This window comes from Octopus bimaculoides, chromosome 4 (assembly GCF_046866305.1).
Source record: "Octopus bimaculoides isolate indiv1 chromosome 4, ASM4686630v1, whole genome shotgun sequence".
NCBI lineage: Eukaryota > Metazoa > Mollusca > Cephalopoda > Octopoda > Octopodidae > Octopus > Octopus bimaculoides.
In genome coordinates, this window is record NC_142931.1 from 10,026,196 (window position 1) to 10,052,523 (window position 26,328).

The 26,328-nt window shown below is 40.4% G+C and overlaps 1 protein-coding gene across 6 annotated transcripts in view; it reads right to left on the bottom strand.

Annotated features, from left to right (window-relative positions):
- Positions 1-26,328, bottom strand: part of LOC106881496 (uncharacterized) — a 145,235-nt gene that overhangs the window by 75,210 nt on the left and 43,697 nt on the right. For all 6 annotated transcript variants that reach the window (XM_089350219.1, XM_089350220.1, XM_089350223.1 and 3 more), the window contains one exon: positions 10,941-12,073. In XM_089350219.1, coding sequence (XP_089206345.1) covers positions 10,941-11,946 — 1,006 coding nt within the window. In that variant the 5' untranslated portion in view covers positions 11,947-12,073. The remainder of the gene's footprint in view (positions 1-10,940; positions 12,074-26,328) is intronic.

The following is a 26,328-nucleotide window of genomic DNA, read 5'->3' on the forward strand; positions in this document are numbered from 1 at the left end:
TTCTTTAAGAATTGTTTTCGAAAATTAATTGAAAGAAAAACAGTGCTTTCCACCAGAAGAAAGGTAACAAAACGCTAAACACAAAACATTCTTAACTCTTTTACTCGTTTCAGTCATTTGACTGTGGCCATACTGGAGCACCAGTACTTATTCTATCGGTCTCTTTTGCTGAACCGCTAAATTATGGGGGCGTAAACACATCAGCAACGGTTGTCAAGCGATGTTGGGGGGACAAACAGACACACATACATACATATATATATATATAGTGGCTCGTGTGTTCTCGTCTACGTTTGTTTGCAATGTCCTGTACCCAGATATGCACCTATACATACAGGTGGATGTCGGTATGCACATACCTGTACGTATATATGCATATACTCATTTACTTTTGTTTTTACATGATTGAACGCAGCATCTCACAAAAATTGTAAGTAGTTTTCGTAAACTTATCCTCCGACGCTACTCTATCTCTTTCTCTTTCCTTTCTCCCCCCCCCCCTCGTTCTTCCTCTGTACTACTACGTATCTCGCCTTACCCCTCTTGTTCTTCCTGTTACTACTACGTATCTCCTTTTCCCCCTCGTATTTCCTCTCTTTCTCTTTTCCTCTCGTTGCTCACATATTCTTCTACTTCCTCCCTCTCTTTCTCCCTCTACCACTCTCTCTCTTCCCTTTACACCGGCATGGTCACATGCTTCCGGTCAATAATCCTTTCCTTCCTTGGCTTTCGCCAAGTAACGCACGCCACCACTTTGTCTCTCTCGGTTCCGTGCCTCATCGCGTTCATACACACATAATTTTTCTCGTCTGGCCGTAAAGCCTTTTCTGTTTGTTTTCCTGTCTTGTTTTTTGTCCGCCACTACATTCCTCCATGGCTAGATTTAATTTGCGTATACAATTTAATCTGCGATCCATGGGACGAGCCGTTTTAACGATGCGTCCTGCCCGAAGCTCGTCGAAACGCCGGTGTTAAAACGTGGGTAGCTGATGAAGTAGAATGTTCTCTATGTGGCTCGTGTGTTCTCGTCTACGTTTGTTTGCAATGTCCTGTACCCAGATATGCACCTATACATACAGGTGGATGTCGGTATGCACATACCTGTACGTATATATGCATATACTCATTTACTTTTACTTTTGTTTTTATATATATATATATATATATATATATATATATGTATATATACATATATACAACGGGCTTCTTTCAGTTTCTGTCTACCAAATCCACTCACAAGGCTTTGGTCGGCCCGAGGCTATAGTAGAAGACACTTGCGCAACGTACCACGTAGTGGGACTGAACCCAGAACCATGTGGTTCGTAAGCAAGCTACTTCCCATGTGGCCACTCCTACGCCTTTGGTATTCAAATTATTCTGTCAAATGTAAAATTTATTTATTCACATGGTTTCAAATTAATCATGCATCATCTTGTACTTTTGAGATTTCAATGATGTAATTCTTTATATTTTGAATCACATTGTAGGATAGGTGTGAGAGGCTGGATCTGGCTAGTTTGAACAGAAAACAGGTAGGATATTTGGGTTGGATACGGTTGGTTTAAAAGCGAAAAGGTTAAAAGTTGAAATATTTGGTTCTTAACTTTGCTTGAACATGACTTCAATCACAAACCATTAATGTCATCATCATCATCATCGTTTAACGTCCGTTTTTCCATGCTGGCATGGGTTGGACGGTTCGACTGGGGTCTGGGAAGTCAGGAGGCTGCACCAGGCCCCAATCTGATCTGGCAGTGTTTCTACAGTTGGATGCCCTTCCTAACGCCAACCACTCCAAGAGTGTAGTGGGTGCTTTTTACGTGCCACTGGCACAGAGGCTAGAGGAGCTGGCATCGGCCATGATCAGATGGTGCTTTTTACATGCCACGAAAAATATATTGAAACACTTTCATCATTAATATTTAGTGTCCAGTTTTCCATGCTTGCATGGGTCAGACAGAATTTGATGAAGCAGATTTTCTACAGCTAGATACCTTTCCTGTCACCAACCCTCACCTGCTTCCAAGCAAAGGTAATATACTTCCCCATGGCCAGACAGATTTTCACAAAAGACTCAAAAGGAACAACATAACTGGCTCACATTCAGGGCTGTGGAGGTGGAGTCATGGAGTCGGAGTCAGTAAAATAGACCACAATCACTTAATTTCATAGAGGAGTTGGAGTCAGAGTCGGAGGTGCCAATAGTAGAGGAGTCGGAGTTTTGCGTTTCAACTCCATGGCCCTGCTTACAATCATCACAAGATGTCAAGACAAGGGTTCACATATACATGCACACACATGCAGGTGCACATGCAACACACACACATGACAGGCTTCTTTTGGTCTCCCTCTATAAATCCAATCATGAGGTTTCAGGTGAGTTCAGGACTACAGAAGACGCCCAAGGTGCCAGATAGTGGGACTGAACCCAAGACCACACAACTGGGAAGCAAACTTCTTAACCACACAACTATGCTTGCACTTATTTTTTAAAAAATGTATTTTTTAAAAAATGTATTTTTTAAAAAATATACATGAAAAACAAAAAGAAAAATCTCTGTTAATTTGATTGCCGTGAGTTCATGTAAGTGCATTTGTGTTTAAAGAAAACAAACAATTAAAAACGATTTAAAAAGATGATTATTGGCACATAAGACATTGGAACGTGTAATAATCTCGGTAATCTTAGTTTCAGGAACAGAGAAACGGTTCAGTGAGGTTAATCATTTTGAATTCACACAAATCACAGCTGCTACTTCCTCCTTCTCCCCCCCCCTCCTCCTCTTCCTCCTCCATATTATGTCTTGGAAATTCAGTGTTGTAAAACTGTAGTAAGTATGAGGTGAACCGGGTTAAGTTCTCTGCCAAGATGTCACAGTACTTAATGTAATCATTTCCGGAAGTTGGCACGAACAACAAAATCCAGATTCTTAAATGAAAGAATTGTGAATTGAACAAATAAACTAAAATAGAAAAAAAAAAGAAAAAGAAAAAGAAACACTAAAACTGCCAACCAACCAACCAAACATGTCCGCCAAGCAAATAATAATTTGAACTGCAAGCAACTGGCCAATGAGTTCCTTCAGTAAAGGACACTGCTAATAGTAAACTACACCCGACGCACACACTAACTACACATTCAACAGGGTGTTATTAACAACACAAACAAGTCGTACCATTCCAACATCAGAATATACATTAACACAAAGTATATCGTAAGTGAAGCACACATTGCTAAACATGTCTCTTCTAAAACGGAAAATGAATACAAGCTATATGGTATCATACAACAGGATGTAATCCAAACTCAAAACCGTATGCTATATACAACAGGAACCACAAAGAGGAAATACAGAACAGGCTTGGCCCCAATAATCAAGATGTTGTTGTTGTTGTTATTGTTGTCATTGTTATTACCTCCGCCTTAGTGACGGCGGAAGTATTGTTTCCAGTCATGTTGGTTTGTTTGTTTGTCCGTGGACAAGATATCTTAAGAACCGCTGGATGAATTCATATGAAACTTTTAGGGATATTTGGCCTCGTGACTGGCACAAACTGATTAGAATTTGGGATCAATCCAGTACCAGACAAGGATTCTGGATTATTTTTCCTGTTTTTTTTTTTTATTTAATTTTTGAGAGCTGTCAGTTTCATTTTTAGTATTCTCATTTGTGAGAGCAGTCAATTTTTTTTCAGATATTCTCATTTTAAAAATCATCTCTGGCTAATCGTTGAGAGGACGTTGGCAGAGGCTTCCACTCTCTGAGTGCTCGTTAGTATTATCATTATTATTATCTTATTGTGGTGAGTTGGCAGAGTTTTTAGCATGCCGGGCAAAGTGCTTAGTGAAATTTCATCTGTCTTTACATTCTGAGTTCAAATTCTGCTGGTTAACTTCGCCTTGCAGGGTCAACAAAATAAGTACAAGTCCAGGGGTCCATTTAATCAACTTAGCCCTTTCCCCAAAACTGCTGACCTTGAGCCAAAATTTGAAACCATTATTATTATTATTATTATTATTATTATTATTCAGCAGCCTTATTTTCATCACATGCTTTCACAGCACCACCGTGCACAGCTCTGTGTGCCTTGGGTATATGCTGTGGCTTGTTTTGGAGCACTTATTGTCACTATATTGAAAGTATTTTACATAGGATGTGTGCAGTGCCTGCGCTGGTATGGTCATGTGCTGCCAGTGGACAAGGAGAGCTGTATAAAAAAAAGTGTTGCACCCTAGCAGTTGAGGGAACCTGTGGAAGAGGTAGACCCAGAAAGACCTGCAATGAGGTGGTGAAGCATGACCTTCGAACATTGGGCCTCACCGAGGCAATGACAAGTGACCGAGACCTTTGGAGGTAGGCTGTGATTGAGAAGACCCAGAAACTAAAGGGAGATCGTAGCCATGGCCAATGCCAGTGTCGCATAACCAGTCCATTTAAAAGAACCCTTCGATCATTGCAAAGACCTGTTGAGGCAGGTGAAATCGTCCTGGCCGATGACAGTATCGCCTGATCGGCACCCGTGCCAGTGACACCATTCGAGCGTGATCGTTGCCAGGGCCACTGACTGGCTCCCGTGCCGGTGGCATTTAAAAAGCACCATTCAAGCATGATCGTTGCCAGCGTCACCTGACTAGCTCCTGTGCTGGTGGCACGTAAAAAACACCATTCGCACATGGTCGTTGCCAGTGCCACCAAATTGGCTCCTGGGCAGGTGGCATGTAAAAAAGCACCTTTTGAGCATGGTTGATGCTAGAATCGCTTGATTGGCCCTCGTGCCGGTGGCACATAAAGGCACCCACTTCACTCTCGGAGTGGTTGGCGTTAGGAGACGCTTGCCCAAGGTGCCACGCAGTGAGACTGAACACGGAACCATGATGCTAAGCAACCTACTTACCACACTGCCACTTGTACGCCTATATACATACATACATACACACTGTCTCCTCTGTGTGTGTGTGTGTGTGTGTGTGTGTGTGTGTGTGTGTGTGTGTGTGTCTGTCCTTGTTTTAACATCATGTTATAGTTGTAAATGAATGTCATTGTTATACATGCAGTGTCACTCATTTCCAATATTCTGTAAGATAAAACCTGTCTAGCCATGGGGAAAAAATTTACTTAGCTTGAAAACAGGTAAAGGTTAGCAACAGGAAGAACATCCAAACACAGAAATCAGCTTCAATGAACTCTCTCTGGGCCATAGAGTAATAGAAAAGTGGACATTGCAACAACAACGAAGATGATGATGATGATGATGAAATCACATGCATGTTGCAGAAGTATATAAGGTTTGTATAAGGCTGGCCACAGTGTATGAGAGTGGGACAGACAGACAGACAGAGATAGAACTGAGACATCAACCATATCACATGTGCAGCTGAAGAGAACTAGTTCACAAGCAATTCATAAAGACCCCTTTATATTAATAGTCCTAAATATTCACCTAAAGAAAAACAGCTGTTGAATGGGTGTGTGTGTGTGTGTGTGTGTGTGTGTGTGTGTGTGTCTGCATACAAATGTATATGTACCCATGTATGTCTTTGTGTGTGTATATATGTATGTATATTGGTTTGCACATGCATGGATGTATGTACATATTTTTGTGAGTATCCAAGCACGCACACACACACACACACATGCACATACATACGACATTGCAAAATACCAAAATTCCAGATAAGGATCGATGAAGCGGCACACATTACAGAAATCTTCAGCAAATTGAGGCAGGAAAAATCTTTGTAAATAAGAGTCTTTCACGCCACAGTTGCAGAAAGGAAAAGAGAAAAAAAAATGTCCCAAAATATCAGGATTAGAATTGTATATAGAACCAGTCACGAGAAAACTTAGGTATGCGCACAGATACACACACACACACACACACACACACTGTGTGTTTTTTGAAAAGGCTTACTGTCCTAGCCTACATGAACCGCAATGAGCCAATTAACAACACATCCGGCAGCAGGAATATTGCTGCGAAACTATAAAGGAGCCTATTTAATCAAGGCAGAGAGGGGGAGGGAGCGAGAGAGAGGGGAGGAGAGAGAGGGGAAGAGAGAGAGGGGAGGAGAGAGAGGGGAGAGAGAGGGGAGGGAGCGAGAGAGAGAGAGTGAGAGGGAGGAAGAGAGAGAGAAAGAGGGAACAATCTAAAAACAAACAAAAAATTAGGTTTAGGACTAGAGGTCGGCACGCTTGTGTGTATGCACATGTGTGCATGTGTTAGTGTGTGTGTGTGTGTGTGTGTGTATGTGTGTGTGTGTGAGAATATGTAGGTGTGTGGGTGGGTGTGAGTGTGTGTGTACGTGCGTATATGTGCATATGCTTGTGGGTGGGCGGCTGCTAGTGTGTATGTGTAAGTGGGTGCAAGTGTATGTGAATGTGTGCATGTGAATGTGTGTGGGTGGACATGTGTGTGTGTGTGGATGGACGTGTGTGTGTGTGTGTGAATATGTACGTGTGTGGGTGGGTGTGAGTGTGTGTGTATGCGCGTATATGTGCATGTGCTTGCTTTTGGTTGCTAGTGTGTATGTGTAAGTGAATGTAAGTGTATGTGCATGTGAATGTGTGTAGGCGGATGTGTGTGTGTGTGTGTGTGTGTGTGTGTGTGTGAGTGTGAGTGAGTATGTTATTAATTAGCAAATTAAGACTGACATTGTACAAGCAGAGTAAAGGAGGTGATATCTATATCCTGTCACCAATGCTACATTTCACTGTTTCATGACCAACACACTTAACTCTCAGCAGTCTACTTAGCTGTAAGTGGGTACCACAAAATGAAAAGGTCCACTACAGTAAACAACATTACAAACTAAAGATTTTGTTTTTGTTTTCTTTTTTTTTTTTTGTTAGCCCCAATTACCAGAATCAGTTCTTCCGGTAGATTTGGGATAGAATTGGTGAGAAGTTTTGCTTCCCAACCACATGGTTCCAGGTTCAATCCGACAGCGTGGCACCTTAGGCAAGTGCCTTCTTCTATAGCCTCAGACCTACCAAAGCTTTGTGAACGGATCTGGTAGACGCAAACTGAACGAAGCCTGCCATGTGTATGTGTGTATGCACGTGCTTCTGTCTGTGTTTCTCTCTCCCACTACCACTAGATAACCAGTGTTGGTGTGTTTACATCAGGGCTGTGGAGTTGGAGTCGGAAACAATTATGAGGTAGCTGGAGTCAGAGTCAGTAAAGCTATACCAACTGTGACTCACAATATCTTTATGTTATAACATATAGGCCGACTCAAAGTACAAGAGTATGCATGTGCTTTATGAGATATGTAGACCACAATCAATTACATAAAGAGGAGTCAAAGTTGGAGTCAGAGGTGCCAATAGTAGAGGAGTCGGAGGTGCCAATAGTAGAGGAGTCGGAGGTGCCAATAGTAGAGGAGTCGGAGGTGCCAATAGTAGAGGAGTCGGAGGTGCCAATAGTAGAGGAGTCGGAGGTGCCAATAGTAGAGGAGTCAAAGTCAAAATGTTTTGTTTTGACTCCACAGCCCTGCTTTACATCCCCCATAACTTAGCAGTTCAGCAAAAGAGACTGATAGAATAAGTACCAGACTTTAAAAGGAAAAAAAATGCTAAGTACTGGGGTCAATTCATTCCCCTAAAAATTCTTCAAGGTGGTGCTCCAGCATGGCCACTGTCTAACAAGAAACAAGTAAAAGATAAAAGCTAACACAGTCTTGTTTTCAATTAAAGCAAATTAATTAAAAGCAGGGAACACAATTCTTTGTTGCATTTGGTTTTGTCCCTTGATATTCCAAGTTCTAATTCCATTCAACCTTGCTGTTGACCCTTCTAAAATCAATAGGTTATCGTTAATGTTTGTCATAACTTCACCCTTTTGGTTATTGAGTAAGTTGGGTGCTAAAGAATTGGTTATTTGGGGGTACAGACAAGAGTACATCAGTTATTTGTGAGTACAGACAAGTTGAGGTGGTTTGGCCATATGGAGAGGATGGATGAGGAGCAGATGGTAAGGAGAGTGATGAAGGCTGAAGTGGTAGGCAGACCTCGGTTTGTGTGGATGGATGGAGTGAGGAAAGCTTTGGTGGTTACAGGTGTTGGAATGAGAGGGGCAAGTGAGTTTATAAATGATAGGAAAGCTTGGAGAGTGTTTGTGGACGGATGAGTGAATTTTGATGTTGCTCAAAGGGGTATGGGACCAACATGATGTGGTGGGGGTAAACTAGCATATGCTGTCAGGCCCCTCTGCTGATATTGGGGGTTGGGAAATGAATGGAATGCCTGATGTGTGTCCTGCTGTGGCTACCCCCTCCTAAAAAAAATGGGGAATAGGCCTGGGTATATGTATGCGCAGACAAGGAACTGAATTTTTGGGAAGCTACAGACTGAGGACTCTCAGAACAAAGACTGGGAAATAGCTTTTGGGATTACAAACTGGAAACTAGATTTTCAGGTACTCTTCAGAATGGTATTGAAATGGAGTTGAATAGAGTAGTGAGAAATTCCCCAGTGATCACAGCTTGTAACCTAATTTTCATTCAATGCCTCATACAGAAAAGTACAATTATCACAACTCCAACTTTATTCTCTTAACATTTTATGCCTCATGTTTTGCAGGAATAAATAACAACTCTTATTCAAATGATTGCCAATGATCACTCACTGTGTTGTTAGCAAGGCCCATGAAATCTAACATTATCTGCTCCTCTCTCTCACCAACCTAATTTATAGGTTTGTCAACTCAGACTTTAGTACCAAACTGCTAAAGGCACAGTTGCTGACCTGTACTCAAAACACCCAGTTTTTGTCTGTGCCCTGCCAAGGGCTTATTTGTTATTCTTTACATCTGATCACCAAGCAGTATCCCGAAAGACCCAGAAATCAATCTGAGCTCCTCTATAAAGACCCAGTTGCCAGTCTGTACCACAAAAGACTTAGTTCCCAGCCTGAACCTAAAGATTCAGCTCCCAGTTTGTAACCTAAATAAAAGGCCAAGTTTTTCAGTCTTTAGCCTCCAAAAATCCAGTTCCTAGTTTGCATCCCCAAACAACCAATTCTTTAGCACCCAACCTATTCAACAACCAAAAGAATGATGCTATGACGTACATTAAAATTAAGATAATAGCTGCACAACAGTTCAAATGGATATACAGAGGTTCGACAAAATAATGGAAACACTGAGCATCATCATCATCATCATCATCATCATCATCGTTTAACGTCTGCTTTCCATGCTAGCATGGGTTGGACGATTTGACTGAGGACTGGTGAAACCGGATGGCAACACCAGGCTCCAATCTAATTTGGCAGAGTTTCTACAGCTGGATGCCCTTCCTAACGCCAACCACTCCGAATTTTGAAATATCTGTAAAACCATCAAAAGCTTGTTTGTTTTTGTTTTTTTATTTATTATTAATATTGCTTAGTATGTTTTACTAAAATTGCTGTTTCTTTTCAGATGTCATCAGGAAAAGGCAATTAAAATTCATTAAAATCACAGATCTATCGGACTTTCAAAGAGGTCAAATTGTTGGTGCTCGTATGGCAGGTGCTAGTGTAAGGAAAACAGCCAAAATGTTTGGTGTATCAAGAAGTACTGTCTCGAAAGTAATGACAGCCTTTGAGAAAGAGGAAAAAGCCTCCTTGTCAAAACAAAACTTTGCAAGAAGACCAAAACTTTCAGATAGGGACTGTCAGACTTTTACGCAAATTGTTAGGAAGGATCACAAAAGTACAGCTCCCAAAATTATTGCAGAGTTTAATGACCAGCTTGAGAACTCAGTTTCCACAAAAACTGTTTGCCGGGAGCTGCACAAAGCCAGATTTCACAGGAGGGCTGCAATCAGAAAACCACTACTTTCAAAAACAAACATTGCAAAGCGTTTAGAGTGGAGTAAAAACCTGCAGAATTGGTCTCTAGGGCAGTGGAAGAATGTTATTTTCTCCAACGTGTCATCCTTTACTTTATTTCCAACCACCGGCTGAGTATACGTGTGGAGACAACCAAATGAAGCATTTGACCCAGACTGCCTTCTTCCAACTGTTAAACATGGGGGAGGATCTGTGATGATCTGGAGGAGCTATATCTTGGAAATCTGCCGGCCCAATGGCAGAACTAATAGTCAAGACTATTTAAGCATTTTACCTGATCAAATTCATCCTATGGTTGCAGAAATGTTTCTGGAGGGAAATGCAATCTTTCAGGATGATAATGCACCAATTCACACAGCTAAAGTTGTTACTGAGTGGCATGAGGAATATTCTAGTGAAGTTGAACATCTTATCTGGCCACCACAGTCCCCAGATCTCAATATCATTGAACATTTATGGTGCATTTTAGAAAAACAAGTAAAGAATCGATATTCTCCACCATCATCACTACAAGAACTGGAGACTGTTTTAGCTGAAGAATGGACAAAAATTCCTTTGAAAACAATTCAAACTTTGTACGAGTCCATACCTTGTAGAATTCAAGCTGTAATTACTGCCAAAGGCAGTCTTACCCCATATTAAATTAAATTTGTTTGAAATTTTAAGGTGTTTCCATTATTTTGTCCAACCTCTATATGTGTAGTTGATTATATTCAACCCAAAATATGACTGATACTTTGTTATTGACCTCAAAAGGATTAACAGAAAAGTTGAATGAGATTTGAACTCAGAATATGAAAGAACATAACCAAATACCAGAAAGTATTTCATTCCATACTTTTAACAGATTTGCCATTCATCTCGATTTATGTCGTGTTTTTGTTGACAATACAATTAGCAAAAATAAAGTTAGATTTCTCCTGTCTTTTCTTAGTGAGTTTGATATTTTCTTGACATAACAAATAACACAAAGGAAATCTGGAATATGTATGAGAGAGAGCAAGAGAAAAAAAGAAGAGAAAAATAAAGAAAGAAAAGAAGAAACAAGGCAAAGAAAGGTAAGACACAGGATTTGAATAGAAGAGAAAATCAAGGGTTTCTTACCAAAAAACATGATTGCCAAGAACAGGAAGCTGCTGCCAGATCCATGTAAGGCTGCTAGTACAATCCCAATTATCACACAACAAATGCCAAGCATTGAGAGAAGAATCAACACATATTTGAAAGATGTGATGGCTGTCAAGCATTTCAAGCATGGAGCTTTACAGTTCCGATCTGTTTGTTGTGAGGAATTATTTCGGCTCCTTGTCCGGGCAGCTGGTCGAGAAGGCTGATTTACAGGATTACGTTGCCGCTGTGCACTTCGGTCACCGTTTCTTGTCCTTACTTGTCGATCATTGCGATTTCGATGCAGATTAGGTCGAGAAATGGCAACCGGCCTGCCAACCATGTGTGAGTTAAGAATATCAGGAAGGATTTCATTGGTATTAACAGTTTCCCCGCCATAGACCCCAGCATGTAGATCACGAGTCCTTATTGGCTGAGCGCGACCAAGCATAGGTTCATCATGGGGGCTCCAGTTTGAGGGAACTAGGTCAACATCATCTTCCTGCGGAAAAGGGGGAAGTCGACCATTCCCAAGTAAATGAACACTTTCTTCCCGATTGTTCTGGTGCCCAGGGTCATCCGCAGGATTTGATCTCCCATCTGCAACATTTCCCGCAGCAGCAGCTGCTGCTGCTGCTGCCCCATTCCCCCCTCCCGAAGTCGATAACTGAAGCCCTCCAAACTGAGCCCCACTTGCCCCTATATTATTTGGCGCTGCACTTGCAGCTGCTTGGTGAGAATCACGGAATGGAGGGTAGACAGAAAGGCCATTGGAGCTAGAAATCACATCTGATGCCGGTTGTCTTTGGCCATCGACTCGAGCGACGTTCCGCGTCGGTCGATGACGGCCGGCAACTAGTGACTGGACACTGGTCTCACCAGACACAATGTCAGGGTAGGAATTTAATGGGTGGGTTACTGGACCAGAACTGTTGGAAGAGTTCTTTTTCGGTTTGTTTCTTGCTTGGGGAGCAACAGTTTCAGTGGTCAAGGCACCTGCCATTCTTGTAAGCCATACAGCAAGAATTGGATCAACAACCAAAAATCAAAGGATTTTCTTCTGACGAGTCATTTCAAGGATCTGATTCCATCAGATTCACAGACAGCAGCAGTAAATTGAACCAAGAATCCTGCAACAAAAATTTAAAAAATAAATAAAAATATAGTCTAATTTGATAATATTATACAAAATATGATTTATGAAAATCATCATCATCATTTTTATCAATTAGAAAATTACTATTTGTAAATCTCACAATGCGAGATATTCAGCAACAGTACTTTGGAGTAAAGATCGTTTGCCAACATAACATGGCAGTCCTGGTTTAGGACGAATGCTGCTGTAATTTGTCACTTTGAAAACCATATATATTTCAAACGGGAATTTGGCAGCGCCACCTCTAACCAAGCAATTATTCTGTGCTGATGAAGGGAAATAAGCCAGAAATCGCGATACACTGATATTGTTTTGAGCTGAGCGGGGGTGCTAGATTCCCTTGTTCGAAAATATAAGGACACAGATCGTGTCGTATAGCCAGCTGGAGACTATGTCTCCTGGGGCTAAATTACAGCAACATTCGTCCTAAACCAGGACTGCCAAACAATCTTTACTACATCATTTTTATCGGTCTATAATTTAGAGATGAGGAATTCTGGACATTATTTACATTTGACGGATATGTGTCCTCATCCTGTTTGCTGTTGCCACATCATGTCCTCATCTTGTTTGTTGTTACCAACAAACAAGATGAGGACACATATCTGTCCAATGTAAATAATGTAAATAATACCATCTTCAATTTTATACTTGTTTTCTTCTATGCTGGCATAATTGGACAAAACTTGTTGAAGCAGGAGTGTGTGTGTGTGTGTGTGTGTGTGTGTGTGTGTGTATGAAAATATAAAAAATAAAAAAGGAACAAAAATGTAATAAAGGACAATAAAACATTCGGACAGATAGATGATACAAAGGCGGACAAGAGAAACACCAATTAGAAGGACAGGTAAAAACAGACAGGTCATTCGTGGCCTTCTTGCTTCAGTCAAGTACCAGAAGTCATTACCGTTTCGGGCCGTTACACTTGAGACGGTTCGATCTGGTTGCCCCCAAAAAGTCTAAGCTAAGAGCATATATATATATATCTATGAATATTTCATCACATGTTATATAGTATATATTTCTTTGTATTTAAAGCTGGCGATTCCCTCTGTTGATGCTTTGAGCAGCAGCAAAGTGAATCGCCAGCTTCATATTCATGCATTTTTTGGGGGGTTTCAAATCTGAGTAATGTGGTTTTCAATAAACAAACATATTACTTCAATTTTGCTTTCAATATAGTGTGTGTGTGTGTGTGTGTGTGTGTGTGTCTGTGTGTGTGTGTCTGTGTGTGTGTGTGTGTGTGCGCGCGCTCGTGTGCATGTGAATAAACCTGGACTCCCAGATGATTACGAAGTGTATGCTTCCATAAAATCACCATATTAAACAAATATTCACAAATTTCCTTGCATAAAGTTTAGTATAAATCCCATATATGTGTGTATATAGGTGTGTGTTCTGTACCTTGAATAATATCCAAAAGAATTCTTAATCTAAAGATAATCACATTTCTGACATTCTTAACTTTCAGATATATATGTGATCTATTATCTGGGTGGGGTATCAAACTATGTACGCGTGTGTGCATGAGCACTTTTATATATGTCAATGTGTATTTTTGTATATGTGTATAAACATCCACAAGCATTGCAAAGTTATGAAATTCTGAAGAATTTTCAAATATTTTTACATCCAGCACTTAAGACAACAAAGACATGATGACTGACAAACCTCCCCAGAATTTTCAGTTTGGTTTTAGGGATAATTCTTGGATACTTTGTCCGTCTCAATGTCTTGAAACTAATCGACGGAGCACAAGTTCTTGCTGTCCTTCCATCTGGAATAGGTTGGACAAAACTGAAGATTAACATTTTGGATTTGTCGATTCTTTCAACAAAGAAACCTTCACAAAAGGTTAGTCTTTTACGTGTTTCAGCGATTTGACTGTGGCCATGCTGGAGCACCGCCTTTAGTCGAACAAATTGCAAATGGCAATGATCACATTTGGACGGTGCTCTTAGCGCTCCACTGGTACAGGTGCCAACACGATTTCGAATTCACTTGCCCCAACAGGTCTTCGCAAGCCGAGTTTAGTGTCCAATGAAGGAGAGGTTGGCATGGATGCCAGTCATCGAATTTGGTTCGATTTTGATTTCACTTGCCTCAACAGATGAAAAAACAAAAAAAAGTGACATGGTCACAGCTGTAACATCTCTCTGATCATAGGTTTGATCTATAAGAGGATGCTGTTGCTGCTGTTGCTGCTAATACCAATTAATGCATCTGAGAATATCTAAGCCTGTCCAACTCATGATAACATATAAAGTCCAAAAAGTAAAACATTTCAAAGTGAAAACAACAATAACATCATTGTTTATCTACTTACTACAAACAATGACTTCAGTAAAACATTTTACTCAGCTGAACACTAATTAATTAATTATTGTTAGGAAGAGAGAGAGAGAGAGAGAGAGAGAGAATAAGATCAGTCATGAGTTGAGCCATGATAAAATTTTACAATTGCTAAATAATAGATAATTCCCTAATGGTGATGAGTGTTCTATTATACAACATACAGGATCAAAGTTTGACGATTTCATCATCTGACCTAATCGTTATTACAATTTCGGGGAAATCTGTCTGTCGGTCTGTAACATAACTTCCAGTATGTAACCTAGATGACTCATTGGTATTGTCCACTTCAGCTTCCTCTAAAGAACATGTAATTTCACAAAGACAAGCAACAATGCAGTGGCAGCATTCTGTTACTGCTTTTCCTATTACCTCACCCTCTCACCCACCTCTCTCTCTCTCTCTCTCTCTCTCTCTCTCTCTCTCTCTCTCTCTCTCTCTCTCTCTCTCTCTCTCTCTCTCTCTCCTGTTATCTGTAAATATATATGGATGTAATGTATGTACATATAGAAATAATGTAGTCCCTGGTCAATCTTGGCCAAAAGTGCTTCAGTCAGAACAAGAACATTTGTCTTTTATTCAAAGATACCATAGTGCATTGAGCATCATTCAATGCATCCTCACATTTCTTTTTGAGATGGTACTGTGAGATTTGCTGATGATGGTGATGTGGCTACTATTTCTAGCAAGTTCAGTAACCATCTACGGACTTCTTTGTTGCTAGGTTCAGTAAAAAACTTATATCACAATACAAGCAAGGAGCCAACAATTAGGACCGAATAGTCACAGCAACCAACCATTACAACATGAGCCAACGAGGGAGCCTCTATGTGGTCACTTGACATGCAAGAAATAGCAGCTAAATATCCCTCAACTTATACTCAACAGTTCCAAAAGCGGAAGCATTAGATAACGTGGTCCTTGGTTCCCTGCACATAGGAAAAAGACAGGATGGATGGTCATGTCTGGAATTCCTTTGGTCATAGGTGTGTTCAATCAGTACTGACCTTCAGCAAAACAACAGCAATCAGTACTATATTGTAAATCAGAGGTTCCCAACCATTTTACTATCTATTTTATTCTGGTGGACCCCCACCCCCCGTGGTGGTGGTGGTGGTGGTGGTGGTGGTGGTGGTGGTAGTAGTAGTAGTAATTCCTATCAGAGGCAATGGACACTAATTCTGTCGTAGAATACATGCAACTTTACTGATACACCCTACCCCGCTCCTACCCCCATCCATTACCTGGCTTTGATTTATTCTAATCAACTCCAGAGAGAGATGACAGACATAATAACATCATTGAAAGTCTGAGCTCAGAGCAGAGAGAGACATAAATATTACAAACCATTTTCACCAATCTTCTACCAATTCTCTCAATTCACCACAATGATAATCATCATCATCATCATCATCATCATTTAACGTCCGCTTTCTATGCTGGCATGGGTTGGACGATTTGACTGAGGACTGGTGAACTGGATGGCTGCACCAGGCTCCAATCTGATCTGGCAGTGTTTCTACAGCTGGATGCCCTTCCTAATACCAACCACTCCGAGAGTGTAGTGGGTGCTTTTACGTGCCACCGGCACGAAGGCCAGTCAGGAGGTACTGGCAACGGCCACACTTGAAATGGTGTATTTTACGTGCCACCTGCACAGGAGCCAGTCCAGCGGCACTGGCAACGACCTCGCTCGAATGATTTTCTAACGTGCCACCGGCACAAGTGCCAGTTAAGTGATGCTAGTAACAATCATGCTCAAATGGTGTTATGTACGGGCCACTAGCACGGAAGCCAGACAGCTGCTCTGGCAGTGATCACGCTCGGATGGTGTTGTTAGTGATCCACTGCACTTACAGAATATTTTCAGAAAGAGAAAAAGACAGACAGACAGACAGGCAAGCAGGTAGAGATACATAGCATGAATTGAACAAAGAAAAATCTGGGAGGGAAGAAATAGGGAGAGCATTTGTTTGTAGATCAACAACAAATTATAAGGAGTAAATTGTACAATTTTGGAGAATTGATACAGAAGAAGAGATAAAAGACAGACAAAAAAAACAGAAAAGGAAGGAAAGAAAATGGTAAGAAGGATTATCTACGACTCGAAAAATAAGAGTCAATCTTACCAATACAAAGAGATCAATACTAAATGCTTTATCAAAGGTCAGTGGTTATTAAGAACCTGTACTCGATAGATAAAGGTCAGTCTATGTAAAGAGACCATTACTCTCTGATAGATTAAAGGTTAGCAATCAGGAAGAGTAAATCATCATCATCATCGTTTAAGATCTGTTTTCCATGCTGACATGGGTTAAACAGATGGACAGGAACCAAAGAAGCAGAAGACTGTGCCAAGCAGCAATATCTGCTTTGGTGCCAACCACTTCACAGAGTTTACAGGGGAGGATTTTTCCATGGCAGTGGCCCTCTAGGGGTTATCAAGTAATTTTGAAAGACAAAAACCCAGATATGAACCGGGTATAGTACTGAAGGAGGTGAAGGGGTAATGAGAGGGGGAAGGACAGGAATGTGGGTCTTGCTGAAGAAGAGAGATGTGTGGCTTCCACAACTGGAAACAGTGTAGGAGAGAGAGAGAGAGGGTGGAGATGGTGAGGGCATACCCTCAAGGTAGGAGATGGATACAGGAGAGGGGGAAATACAAACAGAAGGGTAAGTAGGGAAGAATGTGAAAAGAGCAAGACAGGATTAGAGGTGGAGAGTGAATGGAGAGCAACATGGAAGCATAGCCAATGGTGAATATCAGTTTGGGAGGGGGGGGGGGGGTGAAGTAAATAAGAGTGAGTTAGAGGGGGAGGTGATAAAGGACAGTAAAAGGAATACAGTATGAAGGGTAGGGGAGATAAATGGTATCATTTACAGCAGCAGAATGAAGAGCATAGTAGTTAGAAGAGTGATGGCGGGGTGGATGTTAAAAGATGAGTTGTTGGGGAAGGATTGGCAGGACTTCGTTAAATATGAGATTGGTGAGTATAACGAACATAGACAAATCAGTCACATCAGATTTTACATTCTGAGATTTTACCACTGAAACTTATTTGGACATAATTTTGAATTCTTCAAATCAGTCAAAGAACCTGTTGCTATACCATTCTTGTGGTAATCTCAACCTTTGACAATTCAAAGAAACCAATGTCACGATGTAAAGAAATAAATAGTTTGGAAGTGATTGCAATTCAATGAATTCATTTTCATTTGCTTTTCGTTTGTCATTTAATTTTCTTTCTTCCTCAACTTGTTTTATTAGCAAGGTGGACTACAGTCAGCCAGATCAATAAAGTGTTAGGCTATGAATTAGATGATGAACATTTTAATCTGGTCACTGGCAGCTGTGATGTCACAAATCAAGACACCTTCCTATACAAAATCTGACAAACTTTTAACCATAAACAATACAGCTAACAACAGGGAGGAGGTAAAATCCACTGGAGAGGAGGAGGAGAAGGTACAGTTCACAAGAGAGAGGGAGGAAGAATGAATTCAGCAGAGAGGAAGTAGTGGTTATACAAGAAAGAGAGAGAGGGAGGGAGGGAGTGGTCTTAAGAGTGAGAGGCAGAGTTATAATGAACAACAAAAGTAACTCTGTAAAACTGTATTTTATTAGTTTCTTGTGTAAGGATCAAATTTATATGGTGGTTAGTTCAAAATTCTTTAACACTTTGTGCTTTTAGTATTGGGTTGTTCGGAAAGTTCATGCCGATTTTTAATCAACCAAATATGAACCATTTTGTTGCACAATGCGTCTCCATCTTTCCTTTAACTTGAAAATACCCTCTTCCCAGAATTGAAGTGGTTTCATGGCAAATAAGTCGAAAGGTAAGCTACTATAAATCAGCACGAACTTTCTGGACAACCCAATAACAACCACGATTAGACATGATTTTGAACTCATAATGGTGTGATTGGTAAGATAAAATCTGGAATCAAAAATAAACTGAGAGAGGTGCAGGCATGACTGTGTGGTAAGAAGCTTGCTTCCCAACCACATGGTTCCGGGTTCAGTCCCACTGCGTGGCACCTTGGGCAAGTGTCTTTTACTATAGCCTCAAGCCAAACAAAGCCTTGTGAGTGGGTTTGATAGAAGGAAACTGAAAGAAGCCTCTTGTGTGTGTGTGTGTGTCTGTCTGTCTTCTACCACCACTTGATAACTGGTGTTGGTGTGTTTACATCCCTGTAACTTAGCAGTTCAGTAAAAGGGACCAATAGAACCAGTACCAGGCTTTAAAAAAAAAGTACTAGGGTTAATTCATTTGACCAAAAGACGAAAAGGTAAAAGCAATGCTCCAGCACCACCAGAGTCTAAAAACAGAAACAAGTTGGATGTAAACGATAAAAAGATAAACATCAACAATAATAGATAAAATAATTTTTAAAAAAGGGAGAGTTTATGAAATGAAATGTCGTGTGGAGTACAAAATGTAACATCCCAGGTTCTTGCACCTGAATGGAGACCAGAAGATCAAGGAGTTGTTTGAATTCTGTACTATTGGTTTAAATAATCAAGTATACCAGTGCAACCAAGCATTTGACCTCTTCAAACAGAGACAAAACAGTGATAAATTATTATCAATAAATATTTTAGTAGATTAAAAAGCCATTAAGATAATTATTTAATGGACTACTTTTAATTACCCCAAGTCTGTTTTTAAATTATCATTTTTAAAAAAGATGAATACTAAAGATATGCTTAGCATTTTATAGATTGGTGGTGGTGGTGGTGGTGGTATTATTATTATTATTATTATTATTATTATTATTATTATTAAGGCAGCGAGCTGGCAGAAACGTTAGCAAGCCGGGCAAAATGCTTAGCGCTATTTCGTCTGTCTTTACATTCTGAGTTCAATTTTCGCCGAGGTTGACTTTGCCTTTCATCCTTTCGGGGTTGATAAATTAAATACTAGTTGTATACTGGGGTCGATCTGATAGATGGATTCCAGGGATATTCTGGTCTTGTGACTGGCATGAACTGATTAGATTTTGGGATCAGTCCGGTACCAGACAAGGATTCTGAATCATTTTTTCCTGTTTTTTTTACTTAACTTTTCAGAGTGGTCGGGTTCATTTTTAGCATTCTCGTTTAGGATTATTATCATTATTACTATTATTACATTGGTGTTGATATTTTTTCAGTGAGTGAGATTATATGGTTTGGGTTTTTTACTGAACTGGTTAGAAGGAAAAGGGCCAATGTCTTTACTCACAGAATGCAAACCAATTAATTCCAAACATGTTGAATTAAGGGAGAAACAAACTTAAAAGACAAAATATAATATGGAAATGAAATAAGTTTGAAATTCAAATATTCTCAAAGTAAGGAGTAAAAGATATCTACAAAGGTGAATAAACTTTTCTACTCAAGGCACAAGGCCCGAAATTTTGGGGGAAGGGGCCAGTCAATTAGATCGACCCCAGTACACAACTGGAAGTTAATTTATCGACCCCGAAAGGATGAAAGGCAAAGTCAGCCTTGGCGGAATTTGAACTCAGAATGTAAAGACAGATGAAATACTGCTAAGCATTTTGCCCGGTGTGCTAACGTTTCTGCCAGCTCGCTGCTTTACCAAAGGTGACTAAAGGACACAGGCTGGGCTGTGTTATTGAGACCCTTGTGCACCAACCAACTGGTTTTAAGTTCAGTCCCACTGTGTGGCACTTTGAACAAGTCTTCTATTATAGTTCCAGGCTGACTAAAGCCTTGTGAGTAGATTTGGTTGGCAGGAACTGAAAGAATCTGGTCATTTGTGTGTGTTTGTGTGTGTGTGTGTGTGTGTGTGTGTGTGTGTGTGTGTGTGCCTTTGCCGAGACATCAAAGTCATTTTAAATGAGCATCACAAACATGTAAGCAAGGCTGTTCATTTCCAGTCTCCCATGAAAATTAAGTCTAGCTATGGGAAAATCCTGTGGAGCACATAGCTTAGTGCAGTGGTTCCCAAACTTTTACAGGCTGCCACCCCCTTGGCACCCAGGCCACATTTCTAGCGCCCCCCCCCCCCATCTAACTTACCACTACAATCATAGACAACTTTCTGAAGCAAATTCAAAGCAACTGCATTTCACAAATAAAACTTAACCTAATTAACCAATTATTTTGTTGTTTTTACATCAATCGCTACCCAATTATCACCTCACTTTTCTTCAACGCCCCCTTGGAACTTTCCACTGCCCCCCTGGGGACAGTACCACCCACTTTGAGAACCACTGGCTTAGTGGATAGGGTGTTGATTGGAAGATTGTGGTTTCAATTCTTGAACCAGGTGATGCGATGTTTTCTTGAGCAACACACTTCATTTCACATTACCCCAGTCCACTCAGCTGGCAAATATGAGTCATCCTGCGACAGACCAGGGTCCCATCCAGTGAAGAATATCATCATCGTTTAATGTCCGCTGCCAGAGAAACCAGGAAACTAGTCCTATGCCCCTTGCAGAGTAATGGGGACTAACCATATGGGAAAATATTACCCAGCTTGGAAACACATGAAAGGCATCCAACACTACAACATCTGCCTCTCTAAATTCCATCTGACCCATGCAAGCATGAAAAAGTGGACGTTAAATGATGATGATAATGATGATGGTGACGATGATGATGATGGGATTGGTGTGTCCTTTCCAAGTACATTCCTAGTACAACCGAAGTGGTATTGCTGTTCCCAAAAAAGATTTGAAATTAGTCTAATGACTTGGACCACTTAATTAATCCCACTTAATTAATCCCACTTAATTAACTAGTGGAGATTAATTACAGTAGAGATAATAATGTGGATTGCATAGATTGGTAAAAGATGACACATTGGTATTTAGTCTAATTGTTTGAATCATGTTCTGTATTCGGTTTACTAACCTCTGTAGGGTTTGAACTTAAAAATGTTGGGGAACGTAACTAAATACTTCCAGACATTTAGTTCAATGCTCCACTGCTTTCACTATTTCACCATTATTCATCCTCTCTTCTATAGAAGCAAATAACTGAGCCCCTATGTGGTCTCTTGATCTGCTAGAAATAGCAGTCAAATCTCCAATAATTGCACATAAGCAGCTTAACCCTTTGCCATATTTCCTTAGCAGCTATGCATCCTATATGATACAGATTCCCAATTTTTGGCAACCAACAGAGTAATTTGGGATCTGTGAAAGGGAAGCCTTATATTGATTGGAATGTATGAAACAAGGGCTAAAAAAACTAAAAGCGAACCTGGAGGTTTAGGACAAACTTAAAATAACACTTTGGAGAGGCAAAGGGTTAAACGACAAAACGATGAAACACCTAGGATAAAATAGTCCTAGATAGACAGTGTCTGAGGTAAAAGATGAGATGATCAAGGCTGGAATGTCTTTGTTATTTAACCCCAGGTTTGAGCAGGTGTATGTTCAATGCTAAAAGAATTCTTACTTTGGCACAAGGCAACAAAATTACATTGATCACATCATCATCATCATTTAACGTCCGCCTTCCATGCTAGCATGGGTTGGACAATTTGACTGAGGACTGGCGAACCAGATGGCTGCACCAGGCTCCAATCTGATTTGGCAGAGTTTCTACAGCTGGATGCTCTTCCTAACGCCAACCACTCCGAGGGCCAGTCAGGCGGTACTGGCAATGGCCACTCTTAAGTGGTGTTTTTTATGTACCTGTTAATTAATAAAATACTCATTGATTTTTAGAAAGTTTAGCAGTACCAGCAGGATTTGTACTTTTTTATCCACCCCCAAAATAATGAAAGGCAAATTCGACCTCAGCAGAATTTGAACTCAGAATGTAAATTGCTGGAAGAAACGGCACTAAACTTTCTGCCTGGCATGCTAACAAAGTACACCACAAGCTGTGCCCTGTAAAAATTGGTGAAACTGGGATTAGATAACTGATAATGGATAATCTTATATTTTAAGGATTCTCAAAGACTTGTGCTTACAGATAATCATTGTCATCATCATTTAACGTCCGTTGTCCAGGCTGGCATGGGTTGGACAGTTTGACTGGGCTGGCACTCTGGAAGGCTGCACCAGACTCTAGTCTGATTTGGCACGGTTTTCTACAGCTGGATGCCCTTCCTAACACCAACCACTCTGTGAGTGTAGTGAGTGCTTCTACATGCCACCGGTATGGGTGCCATTTACGTGACACCGGGGTACATTTAGATGCCACCGGCACAGGTGCCAATTTGCGTGACACCAGTATGTCACAACTGTGATTCTGCTCAGCTTGATCGATCTTCTCCAGCATGACATAATACCAAAGGTCTTGGTCATTGATCCGTGACACTCAACACTCAAAAAGAACTCAGTCACCTCGCCTCCGTGAGGCCCAATGCTCAAAAGGAACTCAACCACCTCACTTCTGTGAGGCTCAATGCTCAGAAGGAACTCACCCACCTCGCTTCCATGAAGCCCAACACTCAAAAGGTACTCAACCACTTTGCTTCCACAAGGCCCAAAATTACTCAGAAATAAAGGCATGGATAGCATAAACGAGTACCAACATATGGATTATAAGTTCAAATCACAGCATGTATTTGCCGGTGTCTATGCACCAAACAGTTATATACATAAATCAATCAAGTTGATTTATACGGCAGAAAGTTTTTTGATCCGATATCATTTTATTCTTTATTCACACAGCTCAATATATGAGTCGAGTAGCTCCAAGGATTTCAAACTACCAATAATTGTGTTCACAAGGTGTTTTTTAAAAACTTTTCTTTTCATCTTGAAAAAGGTAATATCAGTATTTTCCATTTCCCCTTTATTGTACAGCCATTAATACCTGTCCATGAAATCATTACCACCATTCCAGGTAATTTTTACGGCTACGTTAATTTGCGCTCCAGCTGTTAACATTCTAAGTAGATCAAAAATGGTGATGCTTAGAGATGGATTGAACTTGGCAACTTTTAAAGATTCCTACTCTAAAGCACACATAGGCTGAAACCAAAATGCATAGAGCTAAAAGAATGATTGGTTGATTGATGTGTACATAGTGATCATTGAATTCTGGCCGATAGTCTGCAGAAAGAGGGAAATAGAAATTTGGAAAATGATTGCTACAAGAAATGAAGACGAAATGTAACAACACACAGGCACACACATGCTCACACACACACTCACATACTCCAACACTTACACACCCTCACACACACATGCTGACATACTCTCACACGCCCTCATTCACACACACACACACACACACACACACACTCTGTCTCTCTCTCTGTTTCTCTCTTTCACTCACATACACATACACTTGTACTCTTTCTCTCTCTCCCTCTCTCTTCCCTTCTCTTTCTCTCTCTCACCTTCTCTCTCTCACACATACACACACACACATGCTGACATACTCTCACACTCACATGCCCTCACTCACTCACACACACACACACATGCACTCTGTCTCTCTGTTTCTCTCTTTCACTCACACACACATACGCATGCGCTCTTTCTCTCTCTCCCCCCTTCTCTTTCTCACCTTGTCTCTCTTCCCTTCTCTCTCTCTCTCTCTCTCTCTCTCTCTCTCACACACACACTGACATACCTTAAAATATTCAGAAACATCAAATGTGCTTAATAATTCGTAGCAGAGGTTGAAGTGTGGGTGGAGGAGAGGAATGAAATTCAACAGCATTTCACATGGTCAATAATTCTCAAAAGGTAAAAATTAACACCTTTTGAGATATAAGATCAATAAAATTTACAGGCTGAAAAAAAAAAAAACAAAAAACAAAAAAAACAAGAAACAAGAAATCAATAGCATTAGATGAGAGACGAGCGATAAGTAGGTCTGATAGACTCTGGAGAGATTACGCAACACCAAATGTAATTGATATTCCTTTCTATGAAGCACATAAAATAATCATCATCCACTATTAACACAATGGCCTCTAATCTTTCCAACGCCTAACTTAATAACCAATCCATTTAGATGCATCTCGTGCACTTAACTTTCATTCTCCGATGGCAGTTACCTACACTGGTATCACACCTCTCAGATCTTGTGTTAAACATTTTATTTAATCTTTCTTCTCCATAACTGCAGGCATCTGGGAACTCCTCCACCTTCATAATATTAACCTCAAACAGTTGGAACCGGTCGTTAACTTTACTAACCTCTTTCAGTTATCTCCAACCTGCAGTCACAGAACAAATAAATAAATGAATAAACACTATGTCCCTGTGAAAAGCCGCAGCGGATAAGCTAATCTTTGTGGTGGGACATCCAACTGTAATAGATGCAGTTGATATCTTCCGTAGAGAGCATCTCTTTCAAACAGCCGTCATGAGAATCGGTAGAATAGCCGAGTGTAACACCAGATATTATCAAAGAATAACATACAATGAATTAATAGCAGATACAGGGAAAATAATAGGGACATGATCAATAAGTTATTAGATTGCCGGCTAAGGAGCTTTTATCTTCAACTTAAGAAAAAAAATATAAGCAAGCAGATGTGGCTGTGTGGTAAGGCGGTGAGCTGGCAGAAACGATAGGACGCCGGGCGAAATGCTTGGTGATATTTCGTCAGCCGTTACGTTCTGAGTTCAAATTCCGCCGAGGTCGACTTTGCCTTTCATCCTTTCGGGGTCGATTAAATACGTACCAGTTATATACTGGGGTCGATATAATCGACTTAATCCGTTTGTATGTCCTTGCTTGTCCCCTCTGTGTGTAGCCCCTTGTGGGCAGTAAAGAAATAAGAAGCTTGCTTCCCAACCACATGGTTCTGGGTTCAGTCACATTGCGTGGCACCTTGGACAAGTGTCTTTGACTATAGCCTCGGGCCAACCAAAGCCTTGAGTGAATTTGGCAGACGGAAACTGAAAGAAGCCCATCGTATGTTTGTGTGTGTGTGTGTCACCACCACTTGTGTTCTTGTCCCCATAACTTGGCAGTTCAACAAATAAAGACCAAGAGAATAAGTACAAGGCTTTTAAAAACAGTAAGTATTAGGGCCAATTCATTCAACTAGTAAGTTTTCAAGTGTTGCCCCAGCATGGCCACAGTCAAATGACTGAAACAAATAAAAGAAGCCCCTCAAAATATGGCCTCAAGTTCAATCCCAATACAGGACACCTTGGGCAAGTGTCTCCTACTATGAGCTCCAGACTAGGCAAAGCTTAGTGAGCGGATGTGATAGATGGAAACTGAAAGAAGCCTCTCATAAATGATTATATATGTATGTGTATTTGTAAAAGAGTATCACTTTCTGTGAAAAACATGGGTGGTCATGGGGTAATATTAGCTTGCTTGGAAACAGATGAGGGTTAGCAACAGGAAAGGCATCCAACCCCATAGAAAATCTGATTCAACAAATTCTGTGTCTGATCCATGCAAGCAAGGAAAAGTGGATGGTGAATGATGATGATGATGATGATGATGAATAATCGTAATAGATCTCAGCATTCTGTAAATAGAAAGATCTATCTACCATCATTGAAAATCTACAGAAGCTGGAATTAAGCAACTTGTCCAAGGAATCCCTGTGGCTCAAAGATGGATAATGAAACCATCTGAGATGGTCACCGAAAGATAACAAACAGCACGCATAGAGAAAATATGCAATAAATAATAGCTACGATGGAAAACAGTTTAAACACAGGCAGAGCAGATACTGTGAAGAGATAACTGGCAACTACAGTCAATAAATACCAACTACAGCGAAATTTATCTGAGAGGAAAATCTTAATAAAATGCCTAATTTTATATCTTGTTTTTTTGGGGGGGGGGTTCTTTTTTTCTATATGAATATTAATTTAAATTAAATTTTCAATATTATTTTTAACCACCGCAGAAATTAATGGAAACAAATAAAATAAACAAAGTGTAAACAAGGCTAAAAATCAATGAAGCAAGCACATCAAT